This window comes from Caenorhabditis elegans, chromosome V (genome assembly GCF_000002985.6).
Source record: "Caenorhabditis elegans chromosome V".
Classification (NCBI taxonomy): domain Eukaryota; kingdom Metazoa; phylum Nematoda; class Chromadorea; order Rhabditida; family Rhabditidae; genus Caenorhabditis; species Caenorhabditis elegans.
The window spans coordinates 11,466,831-11,485,361 of record NC_003283.11 but is presented as its reverse complement, the minus strand read 5'-3'; the positions used below and the strand labels follow the sequence as shown (position 1 = coordinate 11,485,361).

Below are 18,531 nucleotides of genomic sequence, written 5' to 3'. Positions count from 1 at the left end.
GGATTTAGGTTTTTTTTTATTCAAAAGTGTGATATGGTCTTACCGTTTACTGGGGAACTTTTTTGGGGTCATGGAAATGGGAGTTTACATTAAATTATCAGGAAAAAATATTGTTTTTTTGCCAACCCATGCTCTTTTGGTTGGTTTATGAATTATTTGGTTCAAAAATCTCAGTTCATTAATTTCACAGCTAAAAATTCACATTTAACTGTTTTTCAACATTGTCTCTCGAATGAAACAGTTTTCAAAAACCGCGAGATTCTGAAAAAAATTCTAAAATATTATTTGCAACTGTCTTTGGTGTCTAATAAATAGAAATAATCTGAGTTTAGAAAATTTTTATTTGATATAAAAATGATTGGATTAACGACGAGTTCCGTCCTCGAAGAAGACTCCTCCATCGATAGCGCAATACTTTGGACAGATTCCCTTCTCTCCGACTCCTCCTGGAGTTCCAGATTGTCCTGGTGCTCCTGGATTTCCATCGGCTCCTGGTTGTCCTGGATTTCCATTTGGTCCCTTTGGTCCTGGAGCTCCTGGTTGTCCATCGTGCCCTGGTTGTCCTGGCTGTCCTGGTGGCCCTTGTGGTCCTGGGGCTCCTTGTGGTCCTGGAGCTCCTGGAGTAATTGGCTCGGATGGTGCATCTTGCCCTGGTTGTCCTGGTGCTCCTGGAGCTCCTGGGTTTCCATTTTGTCCAGATGGACCCTTGTTTCCTGGTGCTCCTGGTTGTCCATCTTGTCCTGGGGATCCTGGGTTTCCGTTGCTTCCAGCATCTCCTGATGGTCCTGGTGGTCCTGGTGGTCCTGGTGGTCCTTGTGGGCATGGTTGGCATGGTGGTGGAGTGATTGGGTCACATGGTTGCTGTGGTGGGCGTCCCGGGTTTCCTGGAAGTCCTGGTGCTCCTGGCTTTCCTGGACGTCCTGGCTTTCCTGGTGTTCCAGCTGGTCCAGCAGCTCCTGGCAAGCAGCAAGCATCACATCCTCCAGCGGAAGCAGATCCTCCATTGACTCCAGCATCGTATCCAGCTTGACGGGCGGTTCTGTTGGCGTGTTGGATGCTCTTGAGTTGGTTGACCTCAGACCAGATATCTTTAGCGGATCCCTAAGCAAAAACACTGGAAATAAATTTAAGAAACAACAAACTTACACGGCAGAATTGAACCTCTTGATTCATGGTTCTCTTGACATGGTGAACATAGCTATGAACCATTGGAAGAGTAATGCATACCGAAAGAACGGCAACAACAGAGAATGCAACAGCCGAATAGGCAACGAAGCGATAAGCTTTGATTCTTTGCTCGAACTCCATGTTCGAATTCAAGAGAACTAACGAAAATGTCTGCCATTTCCACTTTTATAGGAAACATATCCAAAGTTGTACTGTGGGCGGATGTATCGGAATTACACTTGACTGAAGCAATTACGCAAAAAGAAGAGGAAGTGAGAATAGGGAAAACTGGAAAAGGACGCAACCTGCTAGAATCATGATAAATTTATTGCAAAAGGGCAAGTGAATGAGATTAGTTCAGTGATGAATTTTATGTTTTCCCCGAGAAAGCGGAGCGAATATCGTAGCGCCAGCTTAAAGGCGCATCGACTTTAGTGAGCGATGGGTCCCGACGCGACGAAATCTTTCCTCGGCCGCACCGGCGCATTGTCATCATTCTACGTGTTGGTAACGTAAAAAGACGTGATTTTATCGATTTGCATCGATTTTTTTTGGATTTTTCTTTGTTTTTATTGTATTTTTATCGAATTTTTAGTAGTTTTAAGGTTTTTTATCGATTTTCCTCGATTCCGTTGCGTGTTTAAGCGTTTTTCTCGTTCGTAATGATAAAAGGAGGTTATTTCTCCGTTTTCCAAGAGTTATCTGCGCGTATGTCTGGATTTGCAAGAGGAATCATCAAAATTCCCATTTTTTGCACGTAATGCTTACGAAGAGTACTTTCTGAGGCTCAGTGGCTTTTCCCCCGCTGTTAGGTGCTTCACCAAGTTTTCTGCTCCTTTCAGGGGTTCCTTCTCTCGTCTAGGAGATTAAATATGTGCGCATTTGTTTCTTCCATCTCTCTTACGCGCTCTTTCCGGCATTGTTAGTTTATCCACCCTCTTTTCCTCTGTAATTTTTCGTCTATCGCTTTCTCTAATTTTTCGGTTTCCGTTTCGTGCACTCGCGCACCCTCTCCCTATGTCACTCTATCTCTCACTATCTCTCACATCTATCTCTATCTCTCACAAGCTATTTTGGTAATTTGCGCGTTAAGAAGTCATGTTTTGATGGACCGGGTCCAAAGGAAAAAATATTTTCGTCGAGTGAAAGGTATGTACCTTCGTGTGAAGTCGACTCCATGAGTCTTGTGAATATTTCGATAACGTTTTATCGAGATGTATTATCGGGCGACCCGAATTTTATGTATGTTTTTCATTGTGGTTACCATGTAGCCGGAGTTCACATCGCAGAAAGAGCAATTCTTTATCGCGAAAGTACGATTTCAGGCCCCGGCAGGCCTTCTTATCAGTTTAATGCGACATCTTTCGTCGGGTGAGATATATTGTCTTGCGTTCCCATCGCATTTCTTTTGACCGGTCGAGCCAGGTCTGAGTGTTTATGAGTATGAGTCGACTCCGTGAGTCTCAATGATTTCCGTTTTTAGTCGGATTTTCAAGGTATCCCGTTCTTCTTTTCTGCTTCATCTTCTACTACCGTTTTAAGTAGGATTGGCTCAAGTCTACGGAAGAGTAGAGCAAGCCTACAAAGAAGACGTCCAGGTCCTCGAAGGAGTAGCGCAAGTCTACAAAGGATTCACGCAGGTCTACGCAAGAGTGGAGCAGGTCTACGTTAGAGTGGCACTAGACCATACTGGGAGTCCGATTTCCAATTGGATCCTCGGAAAACCTTGTACTTGCACAAATAGCCAGAAGATCCGATATTTCTATCTTACCGAGCTCCGGGTTAATCGTCGTCAGGTATTTCAGGATGAAGCGTATAAGGAGAGGATTTTTCTTTAGTTATGCCGCGCGTTTTGCAATTGCGTAGCTGTGTATTCCGTGTAGACTTTATCGCCCACTTTTTCGATTTTCATGACATCCGGTTCAACCTTTTTTCTTCTCACGCTATCGACGACGCAGATTACGTATCAGTTGCGCAAGTTTACGCAGCAATCGCTGTAGTTTATGTAGATGGTTAGACAGGAGCGGAGTGGAATTCCGGCGCTATTCATTCTGTTTTCAGTGTTTATCCTTTTTTGATAGACGGACGACCTAACGTTATATCGAGTTTCCGCACAAAGCTCTATATATATTAGCCCTATATTTCATCGCTTTCGTTGCTCACGCGATTCCCAGGTATTTTAATGTCGAATCATATTCCGTCACCTACCATTACGTAAGAGATATGCAGGGCTATGTAAGAGTAACTCAGGTTTCGTAAGAGTTTCTCAAGACTGGGGAGGATACTCGCAGGTTGTTGAGTAATTTGTTTTCCAATTAGCTATTCTCCTTGTCAGGACTTATTCAGGTGTGAGTCGAAGTAGCCCGAGACGATTGGCCCTAGTATGGATACTTTACGACAGTTTCAGACAGATTGTGGCCCGCCTTTAATGGGAATTATTTCTACTGCACAGGTTTCTACTGGGTAACGATCAGTGTTTTACTCAGATGGGTATTGAAGGGCTGTTATCTGGTTAGGAATTTATGTGGTGGACATATCGGTTTTTCACCAATCGGATGGACGAGACACTAAGTCTTTTACATCTTTAGCCCCCGGCTTTGCTTGTTCTACTCTATACCACACTAAATCCCAAACAATAAACCCGTAATACCATATAACGCGAGTTTAACATTTTAGAGCGGAGTTTGATCGGGGAAAACTAATTCTCGGAGAGCGAAGCGAAACTAGAATTTTATGTTTTCCCCGAGAAAGCGGAGCGAATATCGTAGCGCCAGCTTGAAGGCGCATCGACTTTAGTGAGCGATGGGTCCCGACGCGACGAAATCTTTCCTCGGCCGCACCGGCGCATTGTCATCGTTCTACGTGTTGGTTTCCCACCCTCCCGTCCCACATTTCTACTATTCCAAAGTGCGAAGCACGTACGCTATGTTTTCCCCCATGAGGCCGTCTGTCATATTCTGAATATGTCGCTTTCAAACGGTAAGTTGCTGTTCAGCAGGTGAGTTTATAGTTTCCGACATGTATGACCAGAGCGGGCAGTCGGTGTCGGTCTACTACATACGCAGGTCGACCCTTGTGCCTGGTTTTGGTGGTACCAGGAAGCTTTTTCATGTTTAAATGGAAAGGAAAAAATTACGGATTTGGTTCACGGAACCAGTTTACATTTTCGCCTTAATGATCTTTATTTGCAGCCACGTTTCTTTTGAGATGAGGATCCCAGTACGTGCCGTTGGACGTTGGACGGAATATTCTCCAACCGTAAGATCTCACTAGATTGAGCTACGGACGGTTCGTCTATAATTCGAAGTTTGAACGACTTTTCTTTTGCCTCACAGGAGTTCGAATTGCCCGGTAGAGATTATGTATTATATTGCTTCAGCCGACAGTCAACAGAGTCAACAAGGCAGATCACAGGCCGAAGCCCCAGAGTTCTTGACAGAGAAGTGCCCATTCGTTGGATTGAAGAGCACCCTCGAGCAAGTCGGGACGCCGAGATGACATCGTTTCTCCGGACCCATGGAAGAGAAGAAAAGACGAAGTTTTAGGAACATTGCTCGAAACCGCTCGGTCCGTAAACGACGAAGCCTATTCGTTGCAGTGCTGACGGTAGCAGGGAAGTTGTTTACATAAAATATTAAGAACTGTTAAATTATTTAATAGACACAGTAATTCGGCTCATAGTTTTCAGTTTTCCCCCACGTCAGACACCATCGATCAGTCACCATGTGCCATCGCCGAGCGGACTCAGGCCGTACAATACTAGGAACACACCATACGAGGAACGATCGGACCGTCTACGATACTACTCGGATATATTAATTACCCGTTTTGAAATCTTCGAGGCCCGTTTATCAAATTCTAATTTGGGCGCCACGCGCCCAAATCCCCATTATTTATCACATTTATCACGTCCTATACCACACTAAATCCTACTCTATACCACACTAAATCCCAAACAATAAACCCGTAATACCATATAACGCGAGTTTAACATTTTAGAGCGGAGTTTGATCGGGGAAAACTAATTCTCGGAGAGCGAAGCGAAACTAGAATTGAACATTAAGGAACCGCAAAAAAATAATTAAAATTGAATGATGGCGTGGTTAGAAAATTCTGTAAAAAGTTTTTGAATCTTTTAAACTTTACATAATGTGTATGTTCGTGGGAGCTTTTCGTGAAACAAATACGGGTTATGGGTGAGTACAATTATTTTGAAAACATAATTTATTCAAAATGAAACATGTCAATTCATTAATCGGAACTTCGGATGCAGCAGTTGCATTTTTTTCATCTCCTCCGGATTAGTAGAAAGTCCTTCAGCACCTCCGAAGTCCTGAGTCATTTTTTTCTGAAATAATGATACAAAAAAAACATTTTTAGTTCGAACACTTACGTTTCTGGAAGAATGACTATTGTCCAAAATGTCATCCCCGGATGAAAGGGAAATGAACGATAGGAAAACAAAAAGTGAATCAATGAAAAAACGCATTTTCATACGAAATGAACGGTCTTCGCATTTATATTGTGTTGCTTTTTTTTTCTCTCATAAATATGTAGATGAAACAATAAACCCAGAGGGAACGTGGTTTTTGTTCATTGTTTGGAAAAGAAGGAATAACGAAAAACAGCGTATATTTCAGAAAAAATAGACAAAAAATAAAAACTCCAGTTGAAATGAAGAAAATAAGAAAAAGGTTTTAGTATAGAAAACCAAATAGGTAACTTGTTAGCGACACAAAACTACACAGAATGAAAACTAAATTTCTGACTGGACATGTTGCACGTGCTAGATCTGTTTCAAAAGTTGTACTTCAGTTCTTAATTTCCTACAAATAAGCACAAAATCTGTGATTTCAAATGAGTAAGATTCATGTGGGTTGATTGATTCAATTATAGTGTTTGTACGCATATATAAAACGCAAAATTTACTCTTTTTTCTTTATGTTATTTCATGCTGAACTGCATAGAGCTAGCTCATGAACCATATGTTTCTCTTATCAGATACCCTCATATTTTTTCTGGTGTTCTATATTGTTTAGCTTTTAGAGCTCTCTGTTTAAAACATAATGCTAGTTTCCAATCATTTAGTAGACTTCTTTTATGGCATACATTCGGAAGTTTCTACCTTTTTCGATTAAATATGCTTGTTATTTTTCTATATCTCACAGGAAGCACAACTTTTGCTATAGAAAGTCAAAAGCGATACAAAATCGAACTGGAACAAGTTTGATAACTATAAAATAAGACTCATTAATTGCATGAAATTTAGAAATTTATGGTCATATCTCATATTGTTCAATGTAATAATTTGTTTGTCTTCCCGCCAGTAACCGACAATCAATACATGTATTCTTTGGTATCCATGTGTTCAGTTACCACCACTACATTGTTTTTAGTGGTTATTTCCCTAATTGCCATACCATTTAGACTTCGTGCACTGAAGCTTGTTGCATCGAGGAAAACGATTGAAATACAAAAAATGTTTTTTGTCAGTGTTGTGATTCAAGCAGTTATAAATTCTTTGTTCTTCATATTTCCAGTTTCGGATTTTCTAAAATTAGCATTCAATCGGAATCAATCGGAGATGAATGTAAGTTATTTTCTAGATCAGCCGTTAACATGCTCGATTTCAGATAAATTCGCATTCGTATATATATTGATCCCGTATCATGGAACTGTATCAACATTGGCAATGATTTGCTCAACAAGGCCTGTACGAGAGAAAATAATACTGCGATGGGATTACAGAGGGAAGGGAAGTAAGGTTGCGATAAATAAATAAGATTTCGAGAACATTCGGTTAAGATGTGATAAGCTACGTTGAAAATGATAATATCCTCCGTCTATGTTTATATCATATTTTATGTCAAGTTTATTATGAGAGCCGATCTTATAATAAGATTTTCTGCCTCCTAGAGGCGTTCAAAAATTGCGTATGCCACCCATGTTTCAGGGGACATCGCGGGCAATTGGGAAAAGTTTTCAACCAGCAATAAACGCACCTCGGCAAAGCCTCATTGGTCACGTTATCGCCCCAGCGCAAAGCTAAAGATAGAGTACACTCGAGTTTGCACCATTTACTGAATGAACGGGCACTTGACGGTTTCCGCGCGTTGCCATAAATAGTGTAAACATGGGCGGAGTAGAATCAATAATATTACTAGTGACGTCGTTCTTCTGTTGTAACTGTATATTTGAGACTTCATATTTAAAGTGAACTTATGTAGCGAGTATAATTTAATCATGAATATTTATCAAACATGTCTAAATGAGATATTATATTCATCAATCCCTTCTTCGTTGAACGCCATGACAATTGTTGGAGTTTGACTGGATCTATGAAGTTTCTTCACAACATAAACGTGGACTTGTCAACCGTGGATCTTCATTTGTTTTTATTTCAACACCACCCCGAATACATCCAGGCAAACACTTTCCTTCTACAAACTTCTCCACTCGAATTTGTGTTGTTTTGTTAGCTGGGGCCTAAATTTAATTTTAATTTAAAACAATTCACTCAGAGAAAAAATGTACCATAATCCACAAAAACTGATATATGAAATCAACTTGCGGAAGTTTCTGATTATTTTCCAAATATCTATATCCAGCGTCTAAAGAAATTGTGACATTCTGCCAAGTTTCAGTTGCTTGAAAAGTTGCACCTGGCTCGGCGCGTTGACTACAATCAGCTCCGCCAAATCCATATGGACAATTACATTGTGAACAATTTGAAGGATTTGGGTATCCATGGTTCTTACACGATAGATTATTTGCACAAGAACATTCATAGTACTTGTTGATCATTAGGTAGTCGTAGAAAGCTACTATTGCAGATCCCATGGTATTTGCCATTGTACGGTATTTTCTTACTGGGTAATATTCCTCGTCTCTAAAATTTTTCTACGTTTTGTTTTCATATGAATTTGAGGCATTGACAAGAATTTTAAATTTAATTCTTCTCGGTAAAACGTTGCAACTTCATAGCACACTCTTGCAACTTCTTAGCAAACTTCTGCAACTTAATAAAAACAATTATAAGAAGTTGCAAAAAGCTGCTATGAAGTTGCAGAACTCTGTCACGAAGTTGCTGCAGATTGCATTAGGTTGCATATAAAACGCTCATATTTGCTGAAAATTACTCTGTATAAATGTTTTCTATTCATTATAACTCTAACTTCGGTTAAATTTTCATTTTTCCGGTAATTAACAAAACAAAATAAATTAACAAATATAACAAATTAACAAAAAACATGATTAACGCATTGTTTGGGGTCGCAAAATTTGAAATTCATTTTGACATCATATCCTCCACAGTCGCCAGGCTAGGGTCTTTGAAATTCTTCTTGCACTGAGCTCGATATTTTCGCATCTGCTCCCATTTTAAATGTCCTTTGCAAGAGTTTCTCATTGGACACCTCTCAATCTTCTCGGTCGTCACATCATAATGATATGTGCGAAGATTCGCCCTACAAAAATGCTCCTATTTAGATATGAGGCTTCAATATAAGGTACTCACATTGCTCTTGAAAGAGCATGACTGAACTGCCTCAATGCCAACGGTCTTTCCCTTCGTCGTCGCAGAATTTCCTTCGATTTTTCTGCATCCTCGACTTCAATTGATGCGACGAACCTGTAAACGTAGTTGAATTTTGAATTTATTTTTAGATGTGAATCTAGTTAACTCACTCATCGTTCAGATCAATTCTTCCTGTCAATAGGGTTTGAGGCAGGTACAATCCAGAAATGTCCAGAGAGAGATCTGAAAGCTGCTGTTTAAAACTTCATTCAAGTAAACATATATACCTTTAATAATATTGATAAGTCCACTTGGAAGCTCCTTGAAATGTTTGTCAGTACGACGGCACAATTTTGGTCTGTATGTGTAGCAGCAGATGTTATATACCGAACATTTCGAACAATTCCTGTGGTTCTGATTCTTCGCATATTTGGCTAGAATCTTCTTGGTCTTCATCCTCTTCATTATGATGAACAGAAAACACTTCACGGTCTCCAGTGATGCTTTCTTCTTCTGATTCATTACATTCAATAGGCATATCGTCATCAAAATCATTTGTGTCCTCCGGAATTTTCGGGTTGTGTATGTTGTTTTCTCCCTCAGCGCGTGTAATAAACAAGTGTCTCCATTCGTCTTCTAAAAATATTTCAATAAAAACAATAACTATTTTATTTCGATGAATACTTACGGAGAGCTTTCATTGATACCCTTTCCGCACGTGGCATTGACTCTCTGTATGGATACTTGGCGCTTGACTCGTCTTCCATCTGTAAAAAAAATAAAAATTTGTGTGGAGAAATAAATTTGTGAAAAAAGTATTGAAAATAAATCAGAAAAACCGAAAAATCTGCAAATAATCCATGAAAATAGGAAAAACAATTCGAATACAAACCTAGCCGCAACGCATTCTTCGGCGCGTGCTCGCGTGTTTAAAGTCTGCAGGAATCTGCAGAACTTTGCAGGAGCTGTCTGAATAGCAGCGTGTGCGTCGCCAGAAGAAATTTAATTGTATCTTTGCGAAGAAGTTGCAACAGTCTTATGAGAAGATGCAGGGGTTTGTTAAGAAGTTAAAACATGAAAAGATGGCTAAGAAGTTGCAAAAGTGTGCTATGAAGTTGCAACGTTTTACCGAGTTCGGAAAAAAACTATATTAAAAGACCATCAGTTTGGAAAATGTCCCAAAATGCCCAAAAACTTTTCAGATTTTTTTTTTGAAAATTAGAATTAGAATTTGAACTTGAGGAAAATTAGAAGTTTCTAAACAAATAACACATTTTTTAAACATTTGTGAAACATAAGTGGATTTAGGCTAGATTCCCGACTTACTCTTCATTTGGATATTGCATGACACTCCCAACATCATATGGAACAAGTATCTCTTGATATTCCCAAATTTTGTATTGTTCCTGATAAGTTTGGTTTAATTCATCGAGATTTTTCTTGAATTCGAGATACTGATCTCTATCGGATCTCTGATGTGCATGAATAAATCCCAAACTGTGAATAAGTTCATGAACGGCAACACCAGCAGAATAGCAGTCTGAGTTGAAACTAAAAAGTTGATTCTCTCGGACCTGACCAATTTCTGCATAACATGCGATTGTCGTGGAATCACTTTCCATTCGAATTGATTTTTCAGATGGTTCTGTTGAGAATTTAATGCAGGTATGATTGGATATCAATTCCATTGCACGAAGTATTGACTCTTTCACAGTGAAATCTTAATTAATTTGAGAAATAATTTGCATCACATGAACACTAACCGAAATTTTCTTCATAAAAATAATAATGTACTGTATTGTTGAACCATTTATGTCGTCGCTCTTCATCTGACCCACGAATCAATACTTGTCTCCTATGACGGGCTCCACCAATTTTTTCGGCGACATTTCTTCCACCAATTCTTGCAACAATATCCTTTCCATAGCACTCTTGTAAAATTGAGAGAAGAATAAAAAACGACTTCATTTTTCTGTCTACAAGGACTGTGCTTGCAATTGTGCTTTTATATACATTCAAATGACAATACAGTAGTTCTTTTGTAAGTCAAAAATAATAAAACACCAATTGTACGTACACAAAGACTATTTGAGAAACTATGAAATCGGAAGGGAGTGTTTCGATGATTGTTTTTTTTTCAATCATTTTTGGAGAGCAGACAAGTGGCAAATTATATGTAACGCGTTTTTATACTGTAAATGATAGTTGACTAAATATACTGTGATTAAATGAAAGTAAATGAAAAAAGTAAATGATATACTGAATGGAATGGAAAACAAAACAAATTTAAATAACAGGCCTGTGTGGTACTTCCGGCAACTAGGCATCAGAGCTTCACAGAATTGGTTTACTTAATCTAACAATGAGCTGCAATCAAATACCGACAATTTTTCTCAATTTTTGGATGCTCTTAAAGTCGAATTTTTTCAAAGTTTCCCCAACATTTCAAGACCTTTAAAGTTGAAAGTGGTGATTTAGCCTGACACATTTAAAGTCTTCAAAAAATTTCCAGATTTTCGAAGTTATCAGCCAATGTTTTGACAAAATGCCAAAATCTCCAAAAAATATAGTCTATTTGAATAATTTTCGAATGTTTCAATTATAATTATTGAAGCTCAATTAAAATGGAAGAATATAATAAAACAATTTTTTTTGGTCGACTTTCAAAATTATGATAAACGTGTCAAAACCTTCGATTGTATTGTGAATTTAAAATTTATTCTTCAGAAATTTCATGCAAAAAATCACAAAAAGCCTGGAAGTAAAAATAGAATTTATCTCAATCCGTAAATCTGTAGAAAATGTTATATTTATCAAGTCCTTCTGAGTTAAATGCCATAACAATTGTTGGATTGTTTCGTGATTTGTATATTTCATTATCATTCTTGCAGCACAGTCTCGGACTAGTCATTCGTCGATCTTCGTGAGTTTTAACTTCAATTCCACCAATGTAACAACCATAATTGCATTCTACTCCAGTAATCTCTCGAATATCGACTTCGATAGTCTTATTAGCTGGTGCCTGTAATTTCTAATGAATTTGTATGTAAGTGATAATAATTTACATACGGAAATAGAAAGATAACGGAATACGAAATCTATTTGGTGAAGTTTGGTTCCATTCTGTAATGACATATAGCCCGCATCCAAATTTAGAGTTATATTTTTCCACTCTTCAGATGATTCTACAATGACAGCTGGTTTTGCAACGTCGCTACAGTCAGCCCCCAAAACCGAGAGGACAATTGCATTCAGAACAATTTCCTGGATTTGGATACCCTCGATTCTTGCAGTTTATTTGTTCTTCCCCTTCACAAGAACATTGGTAGTATTCGTTAATCATCAGATAATCGAAATACGAAGGTATTTGCGAACCCATTGTTCGGAAGTATTTTGAATTTTTAGGCCCATATTCATTACTGGAATTTCTTAAACTTATTATTTTCTCACCAAAAACATACTTACTCAGAATCATGGTATTGCATGATACTACCATAATCATATGGTACAATCCACCATTGATCCAAATACTTTTTATACTGCATTGTTTGAAACCAATCATTCAATCTCCATGGTTGCAAGTTCAACTTAAGGTATTCGTCACGATCAGCCCTTTGATGAGAATGAAGAAAGCCAATTACATGAATCAGCTCACTTGCACTTCCAACACTATAGCAAGATGTAGGAAAACTCAAATATTGCTGATCTCCCCCAACTCGTCCAATGGCCGCTTGGCATCCTTTATCACTCACAATTCGAAGTTTTATTCGTGCATCTTTTGGAGAAAACTTGATACATGTGTGGTTAGATATTTTTTCCATTGCTCTCAGCACGGTTGCTCTCGAATTTTCATCTGAAAATGAATAACTAAAAATGCCAGAATTTGAAGTTTTACCAAAACGTTGTTCATCGAAAAAATAATTAATAGTTCCACGAGGCCATCGAGGTTCATTGTCCATGCGTAAAGCTTGACGCTTTGATCGCTCCAATCTTTTTGTTTCAGGACTACCACCGACTCTCATTACAATCTTATTTCCATTCGAAAATCGAAAATAAAAATTCAATACAGCAATATGCATAAAGAAGAAAGTAATAAAATAGTTCATTGCAAATGCGACGAATAAAAAAATCCAATGAAGTATTTTATAGTCGATGCAAGACAATATACTCCTTTATAAAGTGCATATGAATTAATACAGTATCCAAACGAGTCCCTAAAAGAATTTCTGAATTCTTTTGTTGCGCTTTTTTTTGAATTTCCATGCACAATAGACTTTTCTTAACCCGATTTGCACTTGTTTAAAACACTTAACAATGAAATAAATTATACCGAAACTGTATAAATAAGTAGTAGATTTATGTTTTCCAGAAAATTTCGAAAAAATGAAGATAACAGTTAATTTTTTGCTCGTAGCTCTGATTGGAGTCCCTTCGGTGCTTTCTGATCGTCAGTGAGTTATTAGTATTACGTCTTTCTGTGATGTTTAAGACAATTTTCAGTATAACCCGAGATAAACGGCAAGCAATGCGAGATTATGCAAAGTGGGAAAATAATAAAATGTCTTTATTTTTCTACAATTTACGTAAGAAATAGTTTCAAAAATTGATTCGGATTATTATTTTAGCACTTGAAATGCAAGCCATGTTCCGAGATGCGATAAATTACTTGGAAAATCACACTTGTCTTAAATTTGAGTATAACGAGAATGCAGAAACTGCAGTTAGAATTAGAAAAGGAAATGGATGTTATTCATTGTATGGAATGCACGCAGGAGAAGTTCAAGATCTTACATTAGATTACAATTGTGCATCTTTTGGAACAGCTGTTCACGAAATCATGCATGCACTTGGAATTGCCCATGGTCAAGCTAGAAGTGATAGGGACGATTATCTTATAGTTGATTCAACTAATTCAAATGATGGTATTGAGAACACTGAAAATCTTGTTCCGTTTGATTATGGAAGCGTCATGCTTTATGCACGAGAGTGAGTAAAATTTTACTTTTCAGACTTCTTTATTACAACTAGGCTGTTTCAGTCCTCACAGTGATAAACGAATTCCGATAGATCCAGAATATAACTTCACAATGGGAAGCCTTCGAGTTGCGTTTTATGATATGGTTTTATTGAACAAATTCTATGGCTGCAACTGTGATAATCATCCAAGAAAATTGGATTGTAAAAATGGCGGCTATCAGAATCCGGCCAACTGTGAAGAATGTCTTTGTACTGACGGATTCAATGGTCAATTATGCGATCAGCATGAAGGAGTTTACGTTTTGGAAGCTAAAAAAGAATGGGATGCATCAGGAGTGCGTAATAATTACAGAAAAGGAATTGAAACAAATACTATGCCGGAGTATACTTATTTTGCATTGACTGTAAGAACTATCAGAGAACTAACCAGAGAATTAAAAAAAATTTTCAGGCTCCAGAAGGATCCACAATTGAGGTTCGTATCACCAAACTATCCGGATTTTTCTGTCAACATACATGCGATTATAATGGTGTTGAATTGAAATACAAAACTGATCGACGAATTGTGAGCCCATTAGTATGCTGTGATAATGATAATTTATGGAATAAGACACGATCATCAACCAATAATCCATTCATTATTGCAAAATATGGAAATAACCGAACACCTCACTTTGAATTCGAATATCGTTATATTCCTGGGAATGCTACTGCTGCGCCAGAAGAGAACAATTAACATCTCAATCCACTCCGTTGAAAATAAAAACTATGCTGATTTCTCCTCAGTAATTTTTAAAAATTTTAAAGTTAAAAAGAGTTTTTGAAACACTAAAAATTGCACATATCAATAATCTATCATAAATTGCAATTCGTCAAAAAATACCGTTCTAATTTAAAAAAAATTATAGATATTTTTCAAGTTGCATAGAAAACAGTTCAAACATTGCAATATGAAATAAATATGTAACAATTCAAAATGTTTGGATAATCTCTTTTATGTCATACACTGTGGGTTCAATATTTGTTGATCTCTCGCCTGTTTATGATGTTTTCATTCCGATGAACACATTTTCTTTATTTGTTTCCGTTCTAATTGTCGAGTCATGCTGAATGTTTTTGGTGAGTTGTATTTGAATATAAGATTATCAACTTCTCCTTTTTCTACCTTCCTTTTTCATTTTCTTCCCCCGCACATTTCGGTCTTTTCTGATCGACAGGCAACCGTTGGTTAGGAACAGATAACAGCACGCATCGGGTGCTTAGCTTCGACTTACACATGTACTTTATCATCAAAAAATTGAAAATTCGTGACGCGCCGGCTCCTTATTCTTATCAAATGCGGCGTGGTTTCGATTTCAGTGTTTTAGCACCTTCTTATTGCATTTCACACATGAATTTATTGCATTCTTGAACAATTTTAATGTGACGATTAAATAGGTTTAAAGAGAGACTAGTTTGATATCAAGAATTGTATCATTTTTGAACTAGATCATTTTCAACTTCCAGTCGGCTATGATCTATGTTTTTACTTTTTTTGGGTTTCGAGCCTTAACATTTGAGAGTTTACGATAACATTTTTAATTATCTAAACATTGGTTCAAAATTGTTTTTGAAACTAATTTAAGCAATTATTTAGCATAATTTTACATTTACTCACAACATGAGTACAAAACGTTTCCAATTTCCAGCGGTGAAAATTTGAAATTTTTCCTAGCAACAAACTTCAAAATGTTATTGTTCACACGTTTGTCACGCACATGTTAACTTTTTGTTTTAGATTTCCTCAAGTTTAAACATCTTCTCGATTTTTATTGCTTTCAAACCGATAGAAAGCATGTACAAATTTCAACAGAAAAGGCCGTTTAACTTCTCGAATAATTTAAATTTTGAACAGTCAACCAACAATAATATATACAGAGTGAAATTTAAATTAAATTCTCATTCATGCGCTGCAAGAGGTCTAAACTTAAAAACACATTTTTTTTTTCAAAAATGAAATATATATATCTCGAAAGTATTACTTTAATACACCTAGCAACACTAGTTTTAAAAAGAAAACTGCCGAAAAATTATATTATGACTATGAAAAATGCATTCGATTGTTGTGAACGTTTGTTTCTTCAAATCGATAAATGTGAATAGTGAAAAATCGCAAAATATGAGATATGATCATTGAAAATTCAGTTCAAAATTGCTGTAACTGCTTGATTTTGATTACTTTAACAGTCATGATAAAATTAATTCCATCTACCGAGGGCATGTGATAGATTCTTAATTTGACGTACGAATTCAATACACGTAAATAATTAATAGTCATTCTTTTTTCCATGTAATCTCATTTTCAATTTTTTTTTAAATGTCGTCGAGTAGCAAAAGCGAAATCGAAGATGATGCTACGAGTAGTTCAAGTCATTTTTCAAAAGCTCGTAAAGTTTTGGTAGCACTGTCAGGTCGTTTATTTACTATGTATTTTTTGACATAACCTTTTAGATTTCTTCAATACATGATTGATTTCATTTTCAGGAGTCTCCGCAAGTATGCCCGATGACTCTCGTTCCCAGAAAATGGGCCTTTTAGGTGCCATATCATATATTGTGGGTAATATTGTTGGTTCCGGAATTTTCATCACTCCTACATCGATTATCGAGAATGTAAACTCGGTGAGTATTTTTTATGTGCAAAAAAGAACGAGCGTGGACAGTTAAAAATTAATAGATGATATTAGTGGAAAAAAGTGTACATTGAATGGTGTTTCTGATTCCGAATTTTCATTATGTGTACCTATTTTAATAAACCTAATTGCTCTCCATGATCAAGAAATGTGTTAATTTTTTGATGTTTGGAATTAAGGTCGGCTTATCACTTGCTATCTGGATATTGGCGGCTTTTATCTCAATGCTTGGCTCGTTTTGTTACGTCGAACTTGGCACGTCTATACGTCTTTCCGGTGGAGATTTTGCATACCTTTGTTTCATGAAATGGCATGTGACTTTCACACTCTTCAGCAACATTTTAACGTGTTCTTTGACGTTTTAGGTATCCTGTGGCGTTTGCTTTTATGTGCATTGGTTGTACTATCAACTATCCAGCGACACTTGCAGTTCAGGCACAGACATTCGCCGAATATGTATTCCGGGTGAGCAAAGTTGAAAGTGCACATTTTTAAGATTCAAATTCAGGGAGCCGGAGTGGAGCTAGATGAAACGTCCGAATTCTGGGCTAAGAAGCTTTTGGGATTCTCACTAATCATTCTTCTCATGTTTATGAACTTCTTCTCATTGAAAACCTTTGTTCAAAGATTTTCAATTCTTGCCTCACTTGCGAAAATTGCAGCGACACTTCTAATCATTATCACTGGATTTTACTATTTAATATTCAAACACTGGAAACAAAATCTTGAAGAGCCTTTTAAAGGTTCAAATTGGAATCCAGGTCCATTTGTGAATGCTTTGTTCGCTGGTCTCTTCTCTTACGATGGATGGGATATTTTGAATTTTGGAGCTGAGGAGATTGAGAATCCAAAAAGAACAATGCCACTTTCAATTATCATTGGAATGACATGCATCGGAGTGATTTATGTAGCAGTTAATGTTGCATACAGTATTGTTCTTTCTCCCACTGAAATGATTGCCTCAAATGCTGTTGCAATTGATTTCGCAAATAAAACTCTTGGAGCAGCTGCTTTCGTTGTTCCAGTCATGGTTGCTATTCTACTAATTGGATCACTCAATAGTACTATGTTTTCTGCAAGCAGGTGAGTTCGATTACTTGACCAAAAAAGAGAAGACAGAAAAAATTATGTATATTTAGATTTACTGTGAGTCTATCAAATTAAAATCTAGTGAACATTTTTTAGAATAATAATATTTTTTCGAAGAGAATGGGCTTTAAAAGTTTTGGAAGACCATGTGGACCACGTCGGTTGTCCAAGACACAGATTTCTCTTTTAAATAATTTGATTTATAGGCTACACCAAAACACAAACGATTCGATTCCCAAAAATCAAATAAAATAGTTTTTTAAAGATATCTGCAAGCTGTCTCCCGTCAAGGACATATCCCGAGTGCAATTTCTGGTATTGCACCAAATTGTGATTCTCCAAGAGTAGCTCTCCTTGTTCATGTAAGTTATTTTTGAAGGGTATTTGAACAATTTCAATTTTCAGATCCTTATCGCAATTGCTGTCTCATTTTTGGGTGATCCTGACAAATTGATTAACTATGTAGCATTTGCTCAATGGTCACAAAGAGCATTTACAATGTCGGCTCTTCTTTATCTTCGTATCAGAGGACGGCCTCGTCATCCAGATCGTATTCAACTTCCAATCATTATGCCAATTTTATTCTTCCTCGTGTGCACTTCAATGGTTGTGATTAGTATTATTGACGATTTCAAATCTTCTGCAGTTGGACTTGGAATCCTTCTTGGCGGTCTCATTATTTTTATAATTTTTGTCTGGGATAGAGCTCTGCCTTCAAGTCATACTTTCAGAAATGCAACCCATGTCATCAATGGTATTGTTTTTAGCATTGTTTTTGAAAATGTATCATTATTTTTCTTTACAGAAGAAAGTACAAAGTTTATGCAAATTATTTTCAACGTGGTACCAGAACGAGTCGGCGACGAAGAGATGAAAAATGCCATTGGAGGAGCTGAATCGGAGAGTGAAAAAGTGCCAGCATACAAGATCTCACCAACTGGAAACGGGCAATTCAAGTGTACACGCATGTAAATATATGAGTATTTGTTGAGTCCGTTTTACTTCATTTTATAGGTGCTGTTGTTTTTTTAGAAAATGATTGTAACATATTTATTGAACAATTGTTTATTTGGTGATAGGAATACTACAATTTCTAATAACCCGTATCATA

The 18,531-nt window shown here is 37.1% G+C and overlaps 8 protein-coding genes, 5 non-coding genes and 2 pseudogenes across 16 annotated transcripts; 7 read left to right on the top strand and 8 right to left on the bottom strand.

Moving 5' to 3' along the window:
• Window positions 1-322: 322 nt before the first annotated feature.
• col-157 (Nematode cuticle collagen N-terminal domain-containing protein) lies at window positions 323-1,320 on the bottom strand. Its single transcript, NM_073512.3, has 2 exons — window positions 1,147-1,320; window positions 323-1,101 (listed from the first exon to the last, which is right to left on the bottom strand). The coding sequence occupies exons 1-2, from the start codon at window positions 1,306-1,308 to the stop codon at window positions 364-366; spliced, it is 900 nt and encodes a 299-aa protein (NP_505913.1). The 5' UTR covers window positions 1,309-1,320; the 3' UTR covers window positions 323-363.
• A 28-nt stretch (window positions 1,321-1,348) lies between these two features.
• Window positions 1,349-1,526, top strand: T11F9.23. Its single transcript, NR_069549.1, has one exon. It is a non-coding gene; the product is annotated as an Unclassified non-coding RNA T11F9.23 (non-coding RNA).
• Window positions 1,527-2,708: 1,182 nt separating this feature from the next.
• Window positions 2,709-3,007, top strand: T11F9.13 (annotated as a pseudogene). The gene has a single exon. A coding segment is annotated over exon 1 (299 nt).
• A 1,520-nt stretch (window positions 3,008-4,527) lies between these two features.
• On the top strand, window positions 4,528-4,665 carry T11F9.14 (uncharacterized protein; the record flags this gene model as incomplete). The annotated part of the gene is made up of 1 exon (NM_073510.1): window positions 4,528-4,665. The coding sequence occupies one exon, from the start codon at window positions 4,528-4,530 to the stop codon at window positions 4,663-4,665; it is 138 nt and encodes a 45-aa protein (NP_505911.1).
• A 720-nt stretch (window positions 4,666-5,385) lies between these two features.
• T11F9.22 (Neuropeptide-Like Protein) lies at window positions 5,386-5,656 on the bottom strand (the record flags this gene model as incomplete). The annotated part of the gene is made up of 2 exons (NM_001269397.3): window positions 5,386-5,515; window positions 5,561-5,656. The coding sequence occupies 2 exons, from the start codon at window positions 5,654-5,656 to the stop codon at window positions 5,411-5,413; spliced, it is 201 nt and encodes a 66-aa protein (NP_001256326.1). The 3' UTR covers window positions 5,386-5,410.
• Window positions 5,657-6,118: 462 nt separating this feature from the next.
• Window positions 6,119-6,949, top strand: srh-9 (annotated as a pseudogene). The gene is made up of 2 exons: window positions 6,119-6,757; window positions 6,801-6,949. Coding segments are annotated over exons 1-2 (788 nt in total).
• A 121-nt stretch (window positions 6,950-7,070) lies between these two features.
• On the bottom strand, window positions 7,071-7,214 carry T11F9.15. Its single transcript, NR_000587.1, has one exon. It is a non-coding gene; the product is annotated as a small nuclear RNA T11F9.15 (small nuclear RNA).
• Window positions 7,215-7,354: 140 nt separating this feature from the next.
• nas-22 (Zinc metalloproteinase nas-22) lies at window positions 7,355-10,663 on the bottom strand. Its single transcript, NM_073507.4, has 4 exons — window positions 10,447-10,663; window positions 10,010-10,403; window positions 7,702-8,056; window positions 7,355-7,653 (listed from the first exon to the last, which is right to left on the bottom strand). Exons 1-4 carry the CDS (start codon window positions 10,649-10,651, stop codon window positions 7,504-7,506), a joined length of 1,104 nt encoding a protein of 367 aa, NP_505908.2. The 5' UTR covers window positions 10,652-10,663; the 3' UTR covers window positions 7,355-7,503.
• On the bottom strand, window positions 8,456-9,424 carry T11F9.7 (YkgJ family cysteine cluster protein; the record flags this gene model as incomplete). The annotated part of the gene is made up of 5 exons (NM_001356741.2): window positions 9,372-9,424; window positions 8,971-9,319; window positions 8,854-8,926; window positions 8,684-8,797; window positions 8,456-8,633 (listed from the first exon to the last, which is right to left on the bottom strand). The coding sequence occupies exons 2-5, from the start codon at window positions 9,236-9,238 to the stop codon at window positions 8,456-8,458; spliced, it is 633 nt and encodes a 210-aa protein (NP_001343568.1). The 5' UTR covers window positions 9,239-9,319; window positions 9,372-9,424.
• On the bottom strand, window positions 10,648-10,668 carry 21ur-15035. Its single transcript, NR_069548.1, has one exon.
• Window positions 10,669-11,462: 794 nt separating this feature from the next.
• Window positions 11,463-12,798, bottom strand: nas-21 (Zinc metalloproteinase-like protein nas-21; the record flags this gene model as incomplete). The annotated part of the gene is made up of 5 exons (NM_073506.6): window positions 12,579-12,798; window positions 12,149-12,536; window positions 11,918-12,102; window positions 11,753-11,868; window positions 11,463-11,705 (listed from the first exon to the last, which is right to left on the bottom strand). Exons 1-5 carry the CDS (start codon window positions 12,787-12,789, stop codon window positions 11,463-11,465), a joined length of 1,143 nt encoding a protein of 380 aa, NP_505907.2. The 5' UTR covers window positions 12,790-12,798.
• A 254-nt stretch (window positions 12,799-13,052) lies between these two features.
• nas-20 (Zinc metalloproteinase nas-20) lies at window positions 13,053-14,437 on the top strand. Its single transcript, NM_073505.9, has 5 exons — window positions 13,053-13,134; window positions 13,184-13,266; window positions 13,309-13,669; window positions 13,722-14,064; window positions 14,112-14,437. The coding sequence occupies exons 1-5, from the start codon at window positions 13,067-13,069 to the stop codon at window positions 14,394-14,396; spliced, it is 1,140 nt and encodes a 379-aa protein (NP_505906.2). The 5' UTR covers window positions 13,053-13,066; the 3' UTR covers window positions 14,397-14,437.
• Window positions 14,438-14,698: 261 nt separating this feature from the next.
• On the top strand, window positions 14,699-18,520 carry aat-6 (Amino acid transporter protein 6; the record flags this gene model as incomplete). 2 transcript variants are annotated; one of them, NM_073504.5, is made up of 8 exons in its annotated part: window positions 14,699-14,779; window positions 16,184-16,320; window positions 16,511-16,641; window positions 16,697-16,796; window positions 16,840-17,414; window positions 17,686-17,782; window positions 17,826-18,174; window positions 18,226-18,520. In NM_073504.5, the coding sequence occupies 8 exons, from the start codon at window positions 14,764-14,766 to the stop codon at window positions 18,390-18,392; spliced, it is 1,572 nt and encodes a 523-aa protein (NP_505905.2). The 2 variants fall into 2 exon arrangements, with proteins under 2 accessions (NP_505905.2, NP_001123014.1); NM_001129542.4 differs by lacking the exon at window positions 14,699-14,779 and having other exon boundaries at window positions 16,198-16,320; window positions 18,226-18,392.
• T11F9.25 lies at window positions 14,933-15,072 on the bottom strand. Its single transcript, NR_069546.1, has one exon. It is a non-coding gene; the product is annotated as an Unclassified non-coding RNA T11F9.25 (non-coding RNA).
• Window positions 14,933-15,072, top strand: T11F9.24. The gene has a single exon (NR_069547.1). It is a non-coding gene; the product is annotated as an Unclassified non-coding RNA T11F9.24 (non-coding RNA).
• Window positions 18,521-18,531: the final 11 nt, after the last annotated feature.

What these genes read in the sequence shown, in the direction of transcription:
- col-157 (NM_073512.3), bottom strand. Translation starts at nt 1,308, where the DNA reads ATGGAGTTCGAGCAAAGAATCAAAGCTTATCGCTTCGTTGCCTATTCG. An exon ending in AAGAGGTTCAATTCTGCCGT is followed by an intron (nt 1,102 to 1,146) that starts GTAAGTTTGTTG and finishes GTTTTTGCTTAG; the next exon opens with GGATCCGCTAAAGATATCTG.
- nas-22 (NM_073507.4), bottom strand. Translation starts at nt 10,651, where the DNA reads ATGAAGTCGTTTTTTATTCTTCTCTCAATTTTACAAGAGTGCTATGGA. An exon ending in TTTTTATGAAGAAAATTTCG is followed by an intron (nt 10,404 to 10,446) that starts GTTAGTGTTCAT and finishes AAATTAATTAAG; the next exon opens with ATTTCACTGTGAAAGAGTCA. An exon ending in ATCAGTTTTTGTGGATTATG is followed by an intron (nt 7,654 to 7,701) that starts GTACATTTTTTC and finishes AATTAAATTTAG; the next exon opens with GCCCCAGCTAACAAAACAAC.
- nas-20 (NM_073505.9), top strand. Translation starts at nt 13,067, where the DNA reads ATGAAGATAACAGTTAATTTTTTGCTCGTAGCTCTGATTGGAGTCCCT. An exon ending in GTCATGCTTTATGCACGAGA is followed by an intron (nt 13,670 to 13,721) that starts GTGAGTAAAATT and finishes AGGCTGTTTCAG; the next exon opens with TCCTCACAGTGATAAACGAA. An exon ending in ATACTTATTTTGCATTGACT is followed by an intron (nt 14,065 to 14,111) that starts GTAAGAACTATC and finishes AAAAATTTTCAG; the next exon opens with GCTCCAGAAGGATCCACAAT.